The 16,351-nt window shown below is 37.7% G+C and overlaps 1 protein-coding gene and 1 pseudogene across 7 annotated transcripts in view; one reads left to right on the forward strand and one right to left on the reverse strand.

Moving 5' to 3' along the window:
* The window catches only part of NCOA6 (nuclear receptor coactivator 6), a 91,865-nt gene that overhangs the window by 33,169 nt on the left and 42,345 nt on the right, over positions 1-16,351 (reverse strand). For all 7 annotated transcript variants that reach the window (XM_043884765.1, XM_043884761.1, XM_043884764.1 and 4 more), the window contains 2 exons: positions 7,723-7,845; positions 719-847 (listed from right to left, as the gene is read on the reverse strand). In XM_043884765.1, the coding sequence (XP_043740700.1) occupies positions 719-847; positions 7,723-7,845 (252 nt within the window). The remainder of the gene's footprint in view (positions 1-718; positions 848-7,722; positions 7,846-16,351) is intronic.
* Positions 13,357-14,103, forward strand: LOC122682063 (annotated as a pseudogene).

Here is a 16,351-nt window from a genome sequence, read left to right on the forward strand (position 1 = left end):
TCAACAAAGCAATAATTAACTTACTGCAACCTAGATTCTAGAGCAATCCTAGAGTCTTGGCAATTCTGAAAAAACAGAGTAAAATCTTCTAGTATCATTTAATGAAATGTTTGTGAGCATTTACTATAATGCAAAACAACTACCGAGATGAGAGAAAGACTGAATCTTGTCTATAAAGAGCGTATGATTCTCAAGTGGATATAAGACCCAGACAAACTATGCAGAGCAGTATTCTCCAAAGCATATTCTGAGGAACTATGTTCATTAGTATTAGAAGAAAACAAAACAAAAAATAAAGTCAATCAGGTTTGGGAGACACTGGACCTAACAGCCTTAGACAGGTTTCTTCACTATAGGACTTTCAGTGCTTCCAACATGTTACTTTTGGATCTCTGGGAGGGAGGATCTAGTAGGACACATTAACCAAATTTACTTCACTACAGAATTCTCAGTTATGGAGGAGCAGGATTAAGTAGGCCACGGAAGACATTTTTAGGAATGTTGGGGCATAACTGATAAGAATAGCGAGAAACTCTGAGAAGAAATTTTGAAAAGGAAATAATGACTTCCAGCTTGAAGAAACTAGGGCAGATTTTATATAGAAAACAGCATTTAAGCTGGGCAGTTAGAAATCTGGCATCAGAGAGAGAGCTGAATTCTATGATGCTCTGTGCAGGCAGTGCAGCCTCTTCAGTTCTCAAAGGTCGGAGGTCAATACCTGACTGAGAAGCAGGGCGCGGAGTCCTGGGCTGCAGTTCTGAATTGGGGCCTGGTGCCATCATGGAAGATGACACGTTTCCACCCTGGGGTATCATAACAGTGGCAGGGCTGGTCATCCTTATTAATCCTAGAGAAAAAAAAAAATCTCTAGAATAGAGTACTGGAATTGACACAATGCTTGTTTTTAATGAAATAGTTCAAAGATGTAAAAAGGTATAGAAAATTTTTATACCACCATCTACCTTATTTAAATGTAAACATTCTACCCTGCCTGCTTCATATATATATGCAAATATATATAAGAAGCCTCCTACTCCTTCCCAATCTCATTCCATTCCCTCCTTATCTTACATCTGGGGTTAACAGTTCCAAGTTTTTATCTTTTCTACATATATAAACTGCAATACATTTTTTGAATGTTTTTAATTGTTGTATAAGTGATACCATTCTATATGTATTCTTCAATTCCCCTTTTCACTTAATAGTATTTTTTTGAGATTCACCCATCCTGACTATAATAGTGCCCCATTTTATGGAGTCAATACATCCATTCGCCTGCTGATGAACACTAACTTTTCATCGTTAGAATTTTGCAATGGCATGTATTTGCCCTGTATTCCATAGACACATAAGAGTCTCTTTAGACTACATACTTAAAATCCCTAAATTTTAAAGGATAAGCATCTTCAATTTTACTAGATATTGGTAAACTGCACTCAAAAGCGGTTATACCAAATTTATACTTTGACTAGAGGTTTGAGAACTCCTCTTGATTCACATCTTGCTAATTTCTGATACTATTAGATTTTCTAGGATTTATTAATAGTATCTACCTTTATAAGTGAGAACAACTTATAATTATCCTCTGCTCTCGTCCTAATTTTAGCATCACGATGAAAACAATTTCGAAGTGAATTGGAAAGGATCTTTCCTCTTTTTCTATGCTCTGAAAGAATATGTGTATCTGTTCTTTGAGTGTTTAGTAAAATTCACCTGTAAAATCATCTGAGCCTGTGGTTATACTAGTTGATTCACAGGGAGACAGATTTTATTTCTTAAGTAGTTGTAGATTTTTCATTTGATATATCTTACTAAGTCAGTTTCAGTTAAATTATACTTTCAAGAAACTTGTTAATTTGCCAATGCTTTCACATTTATTAGCATAAAGTTATTCATGGAATATTGTTTTTTCCCATTCTTTCTAAAAACTGAGATATAATTCACATACCATAATAAAATACACCCTTTAAAGTGTACACTTTTCTTCATTCTTTACACTGCTCATGCCTCTCTCTTTTTTGTCTTACTAGGATCAACAATTTTAGTTGTCTTTTCAGAGAAACATCTTTTGGTTTTACTGCTCTGTTCCATTGGGTTTTTTAATTCATACTTCACTTATTTCTGCTCTTACCTTTATTATTTCCTTCCTAAATTACTACTTTGCTGTTCTTTTTCTCATTCTTATATCAGACACTTGGGTCTTTTAATTTTCAGATAGCTCTAGATATCTCAGATTAGATATTTCAGACTGCTCTAAATATCTGAGGGGTCAAATTTTCTTGTCTACATCTCACAAGTTTTGATATGTACTATTTTCATTGCCATGTTATGTGCTCAGTTTTATCTGACTCTTTGTGACCCCATGGACTGTAGCCTGCCAGGCTCCTCTGTCCGTGAAATTTTCCAGGCAAGAATACTGGAGTGGGTTGCCATTTCTTCCTCTAGGCGATCTTCCCGACCCAGGGATCGAACCTGCAATCTCCTGCATTGCAGGCAGATTCTAAACCTGCTGAGCCACTGGGGAACTATTCTCATTATTTCCTTCTAAATATTTTCTAATGTCCATCGTGAATGCTTTTTTTAAAAAAATCACTGGTTATTTAGAATACATTTTAAAACTTCTAAAAATATGGGATATTTTAATTTTTTCTTCTTTTTGGCTGCTGACTTAACTGTACTATGGTCAGAGAAAATGATCTGTGTGATACCTGTATTTGGTATTTACTAAAACCTGCTTTTGGAATAACATAATCAGTTTATACAAATGTCATTTGTGAGAAGATTAAGAATTCTTGAATTATTAGTACAGTTTCTAAGTATCTCCATTATCTCAAACTATTTTAATTATATTGTTTGAGCTTTCTTTATCCTTACTAATTTTTGTTTGATCCACCAATTACTATCAGAGGTGTGTAAAAATCTTCCTTAAGATTTGCTATCTACATGAATCCGGGCCATTTTTACTTTACATATTTAAAGCTAGTTTATTAAAAACACAAAAGTTTAGTTATCTTCCTGGATTTTTCCTCTTATATTTTACAGTCATCCCTTTTATCTCCAGTAATGCTCTTTATCTGATAAAAACAGTCTTTTTCTTGGTTAATATTCACCTGGATTCTCTATTTTCTTCTATCCTTTTGACTATGAACAGAGACCTTATGTTTTATATGGTTCCTCTAAGAGTACATAGCTAAATCTGAATTACTCAATCTGATTAATTACTTTCTTTTTATCAGTGCTTATAATCCACTTGCATTTACTGTTTTTTTTTTTTTTTTTTTTAATTTTTTTATTAGTTGGAGGCTAATTACTTCACAACATTTCAGTGGGTTTTGTCATACATTGATATGAATCAGCCATAGATTTACACTTATTGCATTTACTGTTAATTACTGGTATATTTTATCATTTTATGATATCACTGTTTTTTACCCTGTTTTTTCTGTGTTTTCCTACTTCTGAATTTTATTGGACTTTTTTTCATCATGTCCTTCCTTTTAACCCCTCCACTACTGGTTTAGAAATTATACCTTCTATTTCTATTATTTTAGTGATATTTTAAAAATGTCAGCAGACATATCTAAAGGCCATGTATGATCATCATTATTACTAAGTAAGTTAATGTTTATTTACATTTACCCAATGTTTACCAATTATTTAGCTCACCATTCCTTCTTAGCTCTTATTTCTTCCATCTTAGGTTCAATTTTCTTCTTCCTGAAGTACATCCTTGAGCAGTTCAATTAGCAAGGGTCTGTTAATGGTAAATTCTCTTAGTCTCTTTAAAAAGGTCTTTAATTCACACTACTCTTGATACTATAGCTTTTGTTTAAAATTCTAGGCTGTTAATTTTCTCATCACTTTGAAAATATTATCCTCATGTTTCATGGCGTCAATGTTGCCACTGAGAAATTAGCTGTGGGTCTGATAATCTTCCCTTTGTAAATCACTGGTGCTTTATTTTGAATTGCTTTTAACATTCTCCCTGTTTTTCTGCTCTGCAGTTTTACAATTTTGTGTCTAGATGTGAATTTATTATTTTTTTTGTAGGGCTCAGAATTATTGGACTTCTGAATCTGAGGACTTGTGTCTTTCATCAATTTTGGAAAAATTTCAGCCATTCTCTCACTACTGTCCCTCCTCAATTTCTTTATTTTCTTCTGGAACTCTTTTCAGGGACATACATTAAGCTTTTTCATTTTATCCTTCACTTCTCTTGATCTCTTTCATATTTCCTTCTATTTACTTATTGTCTGTTGCATTCTGGGTAATTTCTTCAAATTCACCTTCCAATTCAGCTGTCTCTAATTGGCTGAATAAGTTACTTACTTCAGTAATTTTAAAATTTCTGTAGGTTCTGTTTTTCCCCTAAATTCTCTTTGTGTTTTGATAGTGTCTTGTTCTCTTCCTAGAATTTTCATTAAACATGCTGATATTCCTATTATCTAGAATTCTGGAAAGAGGGTCTAATCTTAAATTTTATAAATTCAGAGAATGAGCTCGTTTATAAGAGGCAGTAAGTATGAAAAATCTGCAATGGTTTGGGGCGAGAGCTTCAATGGTTTATTACCACTTCAGAATCATTTAATAACTTAGCCTTGCTGTTCCTGGGTCATTTCAATGACACATGTCCAACATGTATGAGGATAGAGAAGACAATTCTATAATCACCTTTTCCCCCACTCAACTAGAGCCCAGGCCAAGAGAGAAAAGTTTTGCCTTAGGCCTCCTGCGCCAGAGAGTGAAACTTTTTCTTATCTACCTTTTACTGAAAATACTGGTTTCATGAAGGATTCTGAATTCTAACTTCCTTCTTTATGTTGACCCAAGGCAAGGCTTCCTATTTTATCCCTCCTGGCCATTAAAACTCAAATCCCTTGGCTCCTGCAGCATCTCCTCATGTGTTCTGCTGCTGCTGCTGCTGCTGCTGCGTCGCGTCAGTCGTGTCTGACTCTGTGTGACCCCATAGACGGCAGCCCACCAGGCTCCTCTGTTCCTGGGATTCTCCAGGCAAGAATACTGGAGTGGGTTTCCATTTCCTTCTCCCCTCATATGTTCACTGCTATTTAAATGTTCTTCTTTGTTCTTGCCCTGGGGATTTTCCCTTATTGTCTTACAAGCTCATCTGTGCATTAAATGTTCTATTTTATCCGACATTTTCAGATGTTCTATAGTGGAGACAGCGCAGTTAGGCAAATGTTTACCTGTTAAAAATGGATTTGTTTCTTTGGAACCCCACCCCACTTTCCAAAGATGGTAACTGGATAGTAAGAAAGTTCTTGGGAAATGAAAAGAAATAGGTTTTCTTAGTCTACAATCAGCTTCCTATCCCCAGAAACGTTTAAGCACATGCTGGCTAACATGTTCAGTGGTGATACTGTAGAATACATTCTAGCACGATGTGGGAATCTTGACTAGAGTCATGCTTCACAACTGGGGGCAATTCTGTCCCCTAAGGGATATCTGGAAAGGTCTGCAGACCTGCAGCTGTTGGCATAACTGGGAGGAAGGTGTGGTGGTGCTACTGGCACCTGATAGCAGAGGCCAGGGATGCTGCTGAACATCCTACAAGGCACAGGACAGCTCCCCACGGGGAAGAATTATCAGTTCAAAACATCAGCAGTGACACATGACTAAATGACTACTGTGGTACCTCATTAATCTTGGAATTCTATGAAGCTATGAAAAAAAATTGGCTATGGATTTGGTTTTCATTTCAAAAGACTCCTGCTTATCAGTCAAGTTTCTATTGCCAATGCAGAGAATAAAGTAGTGTTAAGAATAATTTAGTCTAAGAAAGACATTCTAGATACACAATTCTAAAATTATTTATTATAGTTTTAGAGGGTAGTTAAGGTCTCTTTCCCTAGAAAAATTTGTTTAGTTTAACTAAATATTAAATTTTGTTTGCATCCACTGTCCCAACAGACAACAGAGAAAAAACATTCTTATTTTAAGTATGCTTGGCAGTAAAAAAAGATACTTAGGTGTTAAAATGTTACTGTAATTACAAATCATTACTAATTTTTTATTCTTGAAACTTTATATTGTATATTTTTATCACAGTGTCCTTCATTAAACACCAATCTAATTTCAACCTAAAACTTTTAAGTTTCCTATGTTGATAATGAACTACATGCATCACTAAAATTTACACTCAGTTTTCAGAGATACTTAGTAAAGATGCCTGCTGTTTGCCAGATACTAGGAGAGCTTGCAATTAGTGTGCTGATATTGGCTTAATGGAGTCTTAACATTTTAAGGTTGGAAGGGATCTGAAACATTGTTTCTTGGACATAAACATGTTTACAGGTAACTACGGCCAGTAACTATTAAGACATCTGACCAGAAGTTGAGACTAGAACCCAGATTTCCTGAGTCTCATCCTAGGTCTGGTCTTTCTTCCACTAACTATATACAACTTGGCTATACTCTGCCCACTCTTCTGGCTCTTCAATAGAGGCAACAGTGTCACCTATAATCTCTCATCAAGCTGCCTTAACACCAAATGCTCAGACTTCTGTGGAGAACTAAATTTATTTAACTCCCTACTATAGGTTCCAGGTTGGGTATTTTCCATTTACCATACAGTACTCCAAAACAGCCCAACAATACAGGTCCTGACATACAACAGGAACTCAGTGAAGGTCTGCTACATTGCTCAAGGCTCATCCATCTTCAAGCAAGAGCTCAAAAGATTATAGGGACTATTATCTCAGTGCAGAAACTGTTGCATGGAGAGGTAGTGGCTCGCTTGAGGTAAACATGAAGTGGCAGTGCCAGGATAAAAATCTAGTTCCAATTCTCCATGGCCAAGTCTTCAGCTACAGTTCAGAAAAAAATGGCTTTACAAACTGAGCTTCTCTATTCTGCTGCATTTCTTCAAGAGCTACTGTGGTAGGTTGGAAGTCAATGATCGGGTATAATTGCACATACTAAGACTCTCCTTCAACCACAGCAGCTGTGCTTTTCTGGCTTATTTGAATAAAAGTTCCTATAGCAGAAAAAGCCTGAAAGCTGCTAGTGCAGTGAAAATAGCACTGACCTGGGGAGTCAGATTTGCCCACTGCTACTTGACCTTGGGCAAACTGCTTCCTTTCTGTGAACTCCACAGTTTCTCCAGCTTAAAATGAGAGTACCAACTCAATTCTAACTTTCTCTGACTCACAGAACGTGGGTTCAATCTCTAAAGAAGAAATTTCAGGACTGCTACAAAGGTAGCAAATAATCTGTAACTCTCTCAAATTCTAAATACATAAAAACACATACTCTCCCACATACTTCTACAGATTCCACCTAAGCATGCACAAACTCCCAGATTCTCAGTCACAGAGAAAGGTGACTCTTTCTCTTTCATAACATAGAAGGCTATGTTATGCTATAAACACCCTGAGGATAGAAGATGTTTTATTCAGTTCTACTTGCAACACTTAGCATAGGTCCTATCATACAATGAGAACTCAGTAAATGTTTCCTGAATGGCTCAGGACTCATCTACCTTTAAGTATGAGCCCCAAACATCTCAAAAACTATATATGCTCCATGCTCTGTGATTCTAGTCTCCTAAGAGTCTAGATTCATGTCTTGTTTTCCTGAACAAATCAACAGAAATGTGTCAGGAACCCCCACCTATCTTGCAGAACTCAAATGATTATACATTAGCAAATAAAGCCAAAAAAAGGAAACTAGTCAAATGTCATACAACTGAGTGGGAGATCTCACCTGGACCGCCTGCCATGGGAAATCCCGCTTCCATCCTAACTGAATTTCCAGCTCCCATGGGTCCATTCATTCTCACATCTTGGCTCCGGTTCTGAGCCAAAGCCAGGTTGATAGCACCTTCCCCTGAAAATGATAGTCAGGTTTAAAAGGAAATCATCAGAATAAGATGTAAATTTTGTTGAAAAACAGATATACAAGAGCTTTAGTTTTATGTGTTTTTGAAGAATTATGCTAAGTTTACCACCACAAAAAGGGTGAGTTCAGTACTATACAGGTCTCTTTTCAACCTCACCTGAGCAAGTTTATTTACATGAAGCACAAGAAGAACATAACTAATTATCACAACACAGCAGATGGACAATCATTAATGATGTATGGCATCAGCAGAGAGCTTGGAAGGCTGAATACTTATTTTCAACCAACTCATATGTGTGTAGGAAGAAAATATTCTCAGAAAGTCTCAAATCCTAGATTACTTTTTGAGAATTTATGATCAGAAATTAGAAATATGAGTAGGTCTAATGCAGGAGGAACATACAATGTCATGAGGACACTGTGGTATTTGTAAGTAAAATACCATTTTCCGTTCAACAACTGCAATATAAACAGATATGCAGAGGAGAAACTCATGCAGTGAAGAGTAGATACGCTGCTACTAATCTACCTCTGAGATCTGATAAGAGCAACATTTGTATAGGGATTTTAATGCTTAAAAAACTATCTCATTTGAACCTCACAATAGCCTGGTAGATAAATGTCACTAGAAGTGTTCCAATTGAGTAGACTCTAAAGTTAAAGGCTATTTATTTATTTTAATTAGAATGACATGATGAAATTTATTTTTTAGTAAATATCATGTATCTAGAAGAATGCATGAAACAAATTCAGTTCAAAGAATAATTGCAACACAAACCTCACGTAACCACCATTCATTTTAAGGAGCAGACTCCCTGTGAGCCCTTTGTGCTCCTTTAACATCACATGCTTTTCCTTTCCTGCTGGAGTTAACTACTAAAGTTAGGGGCAATTTAAACCTCACTTAATAAAAAGATCTCTGAAACAAGTTTTGAGATGCTTCCTGAGCTTAATCCCAAATTTTGACTATTCTTCCTCTGGTAGACAGCACCACCCTGTGGACAGAAAAAAGTATAGCTAGCCTGTGGTCGAGGATTTGAAAGGCTGCATTCACCATGCTCCTACCGTTTTAGGGCAAGATGACAAAGAATGAAGCCAATGAAGGCACAGCAGTTTCCTGTCTTGTCACGATATAGGTCAACTAGATAAATAGATAAAATATTAACTATTGTAACCAGGCAGATAGCTTGGTAACAGGGAACAAATATCCTAACAATAAGTGACCAATCCCCAAGGGCTATATACAATGTTCTAAATTGCCTATGGGAGTTAAGAATAAAGGAGAAAAATAATACAGATCTTGAGGGTTTCCACCAAAGGGAAAGAACTATTAACATATTAAATTTGCGAAGATGTTCTAGGTGGAAGGACTTTTGTTTTTGAAATGGACAACAGATCATAAAAGTGGCTTGCGGCAACAGATGGAGAAATATACTGTGTTCATGGATTGGAAGAATCAATATTGTCAAAATGACTATACTACCCAAAGCAATCTATAGATTCAATGCAATCCCTATCAAGCTACCAACGGTATTTTTCACAGAACTAGAACAAACAATTTCACAATTTGTATGGAAATACAAAAAACCTCGAATAGCCAAAGTAATCTTGAGAAAGAAGAATGGAACTGGAGGAATCAACCTGCCTGGCTTCAGACTATACTACAAAGCCACAGTCATCAAGACAGTATGGTACTGGCACAAAGACAGAAATAGAGATCAATGGAACAGAATAGAAAGCCCAGAGAGAAATCCACGAACCTACGGACACCTTATCTTCAACAAAGGAGGCAAGAATATACAATGGAAAAAAAGACAACCTCTTTAACAAGTGGTGCTGGGAAAACTGGTCAACCACTTGTAAAAGAATGAAACTAGAACACCTTCTAACACCATACACAAAAATAAACTCAAAATGGATTAAAGACATAAATGTAAGACCAGAAACTATAAAACTCCTAGAGGAGAACATAGGCAAAACACTCTCCGACATGAATCACAGCAGGATCCTCTATGACCCACCTCCCAGAATATTGGAAATAAAAGCAAAAATGAACAAATGGGACCTAATTAAACTTAAAAGCTTTTGCACAACAAAGCAAACTATAAGCAAGGTGAAAAGACAGCCCTCAGATTGGGAGAAAATAATAGCAAACGAAGCAACAGACAAAGGATTAATCTCAAAAATATACAAGCAACTCCTGCAGCTCAATTGCAGAAAAATAAATGACCCAATCAAAAAATGGGCCAAAGAACTAAACAGACATTTCTCCAAAGAAGACATACAGATGGCTAACAAACACACGAAAAGATGCTCAACATCACTCATTATCAGAGAAATGCAAATCAAAACCACAATGAGGTACCATTACACGCCAGTCAGGATGGCTGCTATCCAAAAGTCTACAAGCAATAAATGCCGGAGAGGGTGTGGAGAAAAGGGAACCCTCCTACACTGTTGGTGGGAATGCAAACTAGTACAGCCGCTATGGAGAACAGTGTGGAGGTTTCTTAAAAAACTGGAAATAGAACTGCCATATGACCCAGCAATACCACTTCTAGGCATACACACCGAGGAAACCAGATCTGAAAGAGACACGTGCACCCCAATGTTCATTGCAGCACTGTTTATAATAGCCAGGACATGGAAGCAACCTAGATGCCCATCAGCAGAAGAATGGATAAGGAAGCTGTGGTACATATACACCATGGAATATTACTCAGCCATTAAAAAGAATTCACTTGAATCAGTTCTAATGAGATGGATGAAACTGGAGCCCATTATACAGAGTGAAGTAAGCCAGAAAGATAAAGACCAATACAGTATACTAACACATATATATGGAATTTAGAAAGATGGTATTGATAACCCTATATGCAAAACAGAAAGAGACACAGATGTACAGAACAGACTTTTGGACTCTGTGGGAGAAGGCGAGGGTGGGATGTTTAAGAGAACAGCATCGAAACATGTATATTATCAAGGGTGAAACAGATCACCAGCCCAGGTTGGATGCATGAGACAAGTGCTCGGGGCTGGTACACTGGGAAGACACAGAGGGATCAGGAGGAGAGGGAGGTGGGAGGGGGGATCGGGATGGGGAATACATGTAAATCCATGGCTGATTCATGTCAATGTATGGCAAAAACCACTACAATATTGTAAAGTAATTAGCCTCCAACTAATAAAAATAAATGGAAAAAAAAAAGTGGCTTCTGGCTATTACTAATAGCTCAGATGTAGTCCTTGCCAGTCTTTCTAATCCCAATTCACACTACTTTCTCCTTCAATAACAAGGACTCAGGTTCAGTGGCATTTCTTACTTTCTAAGGTACACAAACCCACTTTCCTTAAGTCCTTTGTACATGTTGTTCTCTCTGACTAGAACAGTTCTCCTGCACTCTTCACATAAACCAACTTCTCAATTTTCAGTGTAATCTTGTGTCACAAGCCCCAAAAGTCTTCTCCAATCATTTTTTCCAAGGTCAGGTCACCCTTATCAAAACATCTTGTTACTTCTTCAGAGCACATCCCATGTAGTTATTCATTCACTTATTTTCTTGTCTGCCTCCCCTTTATGGGCTTCTGAGGTAGCACTTGTGGTAAAGAATCTGGCTGTTGATGCAGGAATGCAAGAGACACAGGCTCGATCCCTCGGTCGGGAAGATCCTCTGGAGTAGGAAATGGCAACCCACTCTAGTATTCTTGCCTGGAAAATCCCATGGACAGAGGAGCCTACAGTCCATGGCGTCGCAAAAAGTCAGACAAGACTGAGCACGTACACACACTCCCCTTTATATCTGTTGTCCCAGGATAGTTATTAATAGTTATTCATAGTAACTCCATTTATTTTCATTTCCTAATTTAAATGATAAATTTTATGGCCACCTTAATTATATCCTTTAGACACCGAACAGTGTCTGGTGTACATAATAGGCACTCATTAGCTATTTACTGACTATATGATGAAAAGTCATCTTATCATAATCTTACAAAGAATCATAGGCACTTTTCCATATGATAATTGCATTCCAAGAAAATCTCACAGTCTATAAAAATCTCACACTGAAAATAATAGGTTTCATGGGAGAAACACTGTTGAGGCAAAAACTCAAAACCCATGCGGCTTTGTAACTAGTGCTCTAATGAAAACAAAAATTGGTGTAGGCAACACACCGGAACACTAGATTGGAAATGTCTGGTTAAAGCTGGGAGAGAATGCAGATACAGTGGGGCTTTGAGTCGGTGCGGCTGCCTTCCAGGTGTGCATGGGAGGAAGTAAAGTTCACAAGCTGAGAGCCATGCGATGCTGAGGGCGTATTTCTGGGGAAGGTACCTGAGTGTCACTTCTCATTCTCAATTTCCTGAAAAAAAGCTGAAAGGACTCCCACCCATGTAGCAACAGATCAAAAGGCTTACGGACAATTAACCTTCTATTCCTACTATTCTAACTCCCTTTGCCCAGGAAAAAAAATAATGTATGAATAAACACAATTTCCACACTATACTACTGTTATTTTCCAATTTGCAAGCTGCACATAAGTTAGTTGTTGTCAAGGAAACAGACAAAGAAGAGAATACTATTGGCTCTCCAACTTGCTGACTGGGGTTGGCAAACTATGACCCATGGGCCAAATCAAGCCTGTTGCCTGTTCAGATAAATAAGTGTTACTGGAACACAGCCACATTCACTCATTTACATATCGCCTTGACCATTTTTTTGCACTATAGCAGCAGAGCTGAGTTGCCTTGACAGAGATCTTCTGGCCCACAGAGCCAAAAATTTTTACTCTTTGACCCTTTACAGACTCCAACTTTAAATCAGAATGAATTTACAGAGGAGTCACAAAATGTCCTCAAAAGAAATGTCTCAACTCCCTGGCCAAAACTCAAAAGAAGGGTACAGGGAGTGTTCTTCAATGGAGAAAAGACTGTGTGTCTTTGGGGGGACAACTTGTCCCTTCAGCCCTGCAGCAGACACCACAATAGTGGCAATACCTTCTCTTATAACCTAAAAGGCATCAGCCCATCATTAGTTTCACAAAAGCAACAGTTGCTGACACCACTTTCACTCTTGCCTGAACTCCCAGTGAATGTGGAAAGAGAAAAGGAGATCGCCTGGGACACAGGTGTACTCTAAAAGTTAAAAAAAACTTTTCTGTAGTATGATAATCACTGCCACATGAGAATTTCATAATTTCTTTTTTTAATTTTTTTTATTTTTATTTTATTTTATTTTTTTCCTTTATTTAATTTCTTATATCTTATCTATTTTGCTTCCATGCTGGTATTGCATTTTAATTTATGGCTACAGTAATAAATGGGAGTCTTACTCTTTTGAAGACTTGTAGGAAGTAGGGATGATTAAGAGAAGAAACTTGGGGTCATACAGACAGCACATCCTGCCCTGCTCACCTAAGTTCTCGAGCAAGCTATGCGTCTGCCCTTTTGGCTTTCTGAACGTCACCAAGACGGTTGGTAAGAATAAGCGCCTTACGAAAGGAGGCAGAAAGGGAGCCAAGAAGAAAGTGGTTGACCCATTTTCTAAGAAAGATTGGTATGATGTGAAAGCACCAGCTATGTTCAATACAAGGAATAGTAGGAAAGCACTGACTATAAGAACTCAAGGAAACAAAATCGCATCTGATGGCCTCAAGGGTTGTGTTTTTGAAATTAATCTTGCTGGTCCGCAGAATGACGAAGGTGCCTTTGGACAATCGAAGCTAATTACAGAGGATGTTCAGGGCAAAACCTGCCTGAGATTTCCATGGTATGGATCTTACCTGTGACAAAATGTGCTCGATGGTCAAAAAGTGGCAGACCATGATTGAAGCTTGTTGATATCAATGTGATTCATTTGTTCTCGTGTGTGTTTTACTAAAAAACGCAACAATCAGATTCGGAAGACCTCTTATGCCCAGCACCAGCAGGTGCACCAGATTCACAAGAAGACGATGGAAATCATGACCTGAGAGGTGCAGACAAATGACTTGAAAAAGGATGTCAATAAACTGATTCCAGAAAGCACTGGAAAAGACAGAGAAAAAGCCTTCCAACCTATTTTTCCACTCCATGATGTCTTCGTTAGAAAAGTAAAAATGCTGAAGAAAGCCCAAGTTTGAAGTAGGAAAACTCACGGAGCTACATGGTGAAGGCAGTAGTTCTTGAAAAGTTGCTGGGGATGAGACAGGTGCTAAAGCTGAATAAGCTAATGGATACAAGCCAACAGTCCAAGAACCTGTTTAAAATGCAGACTTTTAATGGTGACAGACAAAAGATCTTATTTGTGGTTTAAAAAAAAAGAGAAGAAATTTGGTGTTTCCTTTCTCCACTGGAAAACACTACCACAAAGCCCTTTTAATTCAAGCAAATAGGTAACACAGACTATAAAATGTTTAGGGTTTTTAAGAAACTGCGTATATGTTTCTTATTAAAAAAAAAGTATGTTGATGTGCTTATAAAACATAAACAACCTATATGGTATTATTAACAATAGCTGTTTGACTTCTACTCTTCCCAAAAGTTCATCCTATATTTAATAGATAGCAGTGAATTAATTTTACTTTTTTGAATCCTTTTGGACAATTGAAACAAACTGGTTATTGTTTAAGCCACTATTCTCTTATTTAGCAAATTATGGAATTCACCTCATTTCTCAATCTATCTCTAAACAATCTGTTTGTTGTTATTGCTCCTTCTGGGGCACCATAACCTATAATCTTAACTGCACAAAATGTGTCCCACTCTTAAACATAAAATGTTGACCTTTCAGTTACTGAGGTTTTGTGGAACTTCAGGTCCCATGCAAGCACAGGGTCAGAAGGGCTTGGCTGACAAGGGCAAGAGAAGGCTGGAATCACTCACTGGTTGCTACCTTGTTTGCATCAATGCAGGAAGGGGAAAGAAGGTTTTAGTTCATTGGGCACCAAAAGACAGAAGCTCCTCTGTGCTTCTTCATACTTGGTAGTTATATCTCTCAGGTTTATCTCCCTCATTAAGGTCTTGAGCTCCTTCTGAGTTCATAAAGGCAAAGCCCATATTTTGCTTATTATATATTCCAAGAGCTGAACCAAACTAGTGCTATTATATATGTTCTTCCTTTACTTTCATTCAGCATATGTTTATTAAAGAACTTAACATGTACAGTCAAGTCAAGATACAACAGTGAGCAAAACAAGATATGGTTCCTGCCCCTACTGGAGCTTGGAGTCCATGGGAGAACAAAACAATCACCAAAATAACTGCTCTAGTCAAAGTGTAAGAAATGATCAGAGCGGGGGAAAACCAGACTTTTGCAAAAGCATATGAAAAAAGACTGATTCAGTCAAGGAGTTCAGAAAACACATCCCTAAGATCTAAGCTGATACTTGAAGGCTGGGTATATAACTAACGGAAAGAGGAATGGTAGGGAACAATATCTATACAGAGGAGACATCAATGCAAAGGACCTCAGGCAGGAAGAAGAAATGTATATTCAAGGAATCAAAAGAATGCTGAAGAGGATAGAACAGACAGCCAAGGAGGAGGGAGGAGAGCTGGACAAGATAAGGCTAGATGAGAAATGTAAAGGTCAGACTATGCAAAGCCTGAGGTCACAATACAGAGTTTGGACATTATTCTGCAAATAATGGCCAGTCATAGCAGGGTTTTAAGGTGTGTGGTGTACCATATTTTCATTTTTAAAAGATCATGCTGACAAAAATACCTGCAAATGAATACTGCTACAAAAGGACTGTTCAGGGCCTCTGTTAGATAAATAAAAAATAAATACTAAATCAGGCATATTGGGTGAAAGGAAGCAGATGAAATTAGGTATTTTTTTAAGGTTTTTCTTTTTTCTGATGTGGACCATTTTTAAAGTCTTTATTGAATTTGTTACAATATTGTTTCTACTTTAAGTTTTGGTTTTTGGCCTCGAGGTATATGGGGTCTTAGCTTTCTGACCATGGATCAAACTCACACCCTCTGCATTGGAGGCAGTCTTTACCACTGGACTGCTAGGGAAGGCCTGAAATTAGATACTGTTTAAAAGACAAATCAGTCCTTGGTTAGGGTGCCAGTAAAACCAAAGTTGGACAGACTGATAGCCAAAATCAGTTCAAGGGAATGGAGTCTGAGGCCATGGATGCTGAAGCATCAGGACCCAACCAGAGCCTCAACTCCTTTTCATACTAAAGTGCTACAATGTGAAGCGCAGGCGACATGAGTAACTTGTTCAGTCGCTGTCAGTCTGACTCTTTGTGACCCCATGAACTGCAGCACACCGGGCTTTGCTGTCCTTCACTATCTGACTTTGCTCAAACTCATGTCCACTGAGTCACGATGCCATCCAACCATCTTATCCTCCGCCCCATCTTCTCCTTTTGCCTTCAATCTTTCTCAGCATCAGGATCTTTTCCAACGAGTTGGGTCTTCACATCAGGTGGCCAGAGTATTAGAGCTTTAGCTTCAGCGTCAGTCCTTCCAATGAATATTCAGGACTGATGTCCTTTAG

This window comes from Cervus elaphus, chromosome 23, assembly GCF_910594005.1.
Source record: "Cervus elaphus chromosome 23, mCerEla1.1, whole genome shotgun sequence".
NCBI classification, from domain to species: domain Eukaryota; kingdom Metazoa; phylum Chordata; class Mammalia; order Artiodactyla; family Cervidae; genus Cervus; species Cervus elaphus.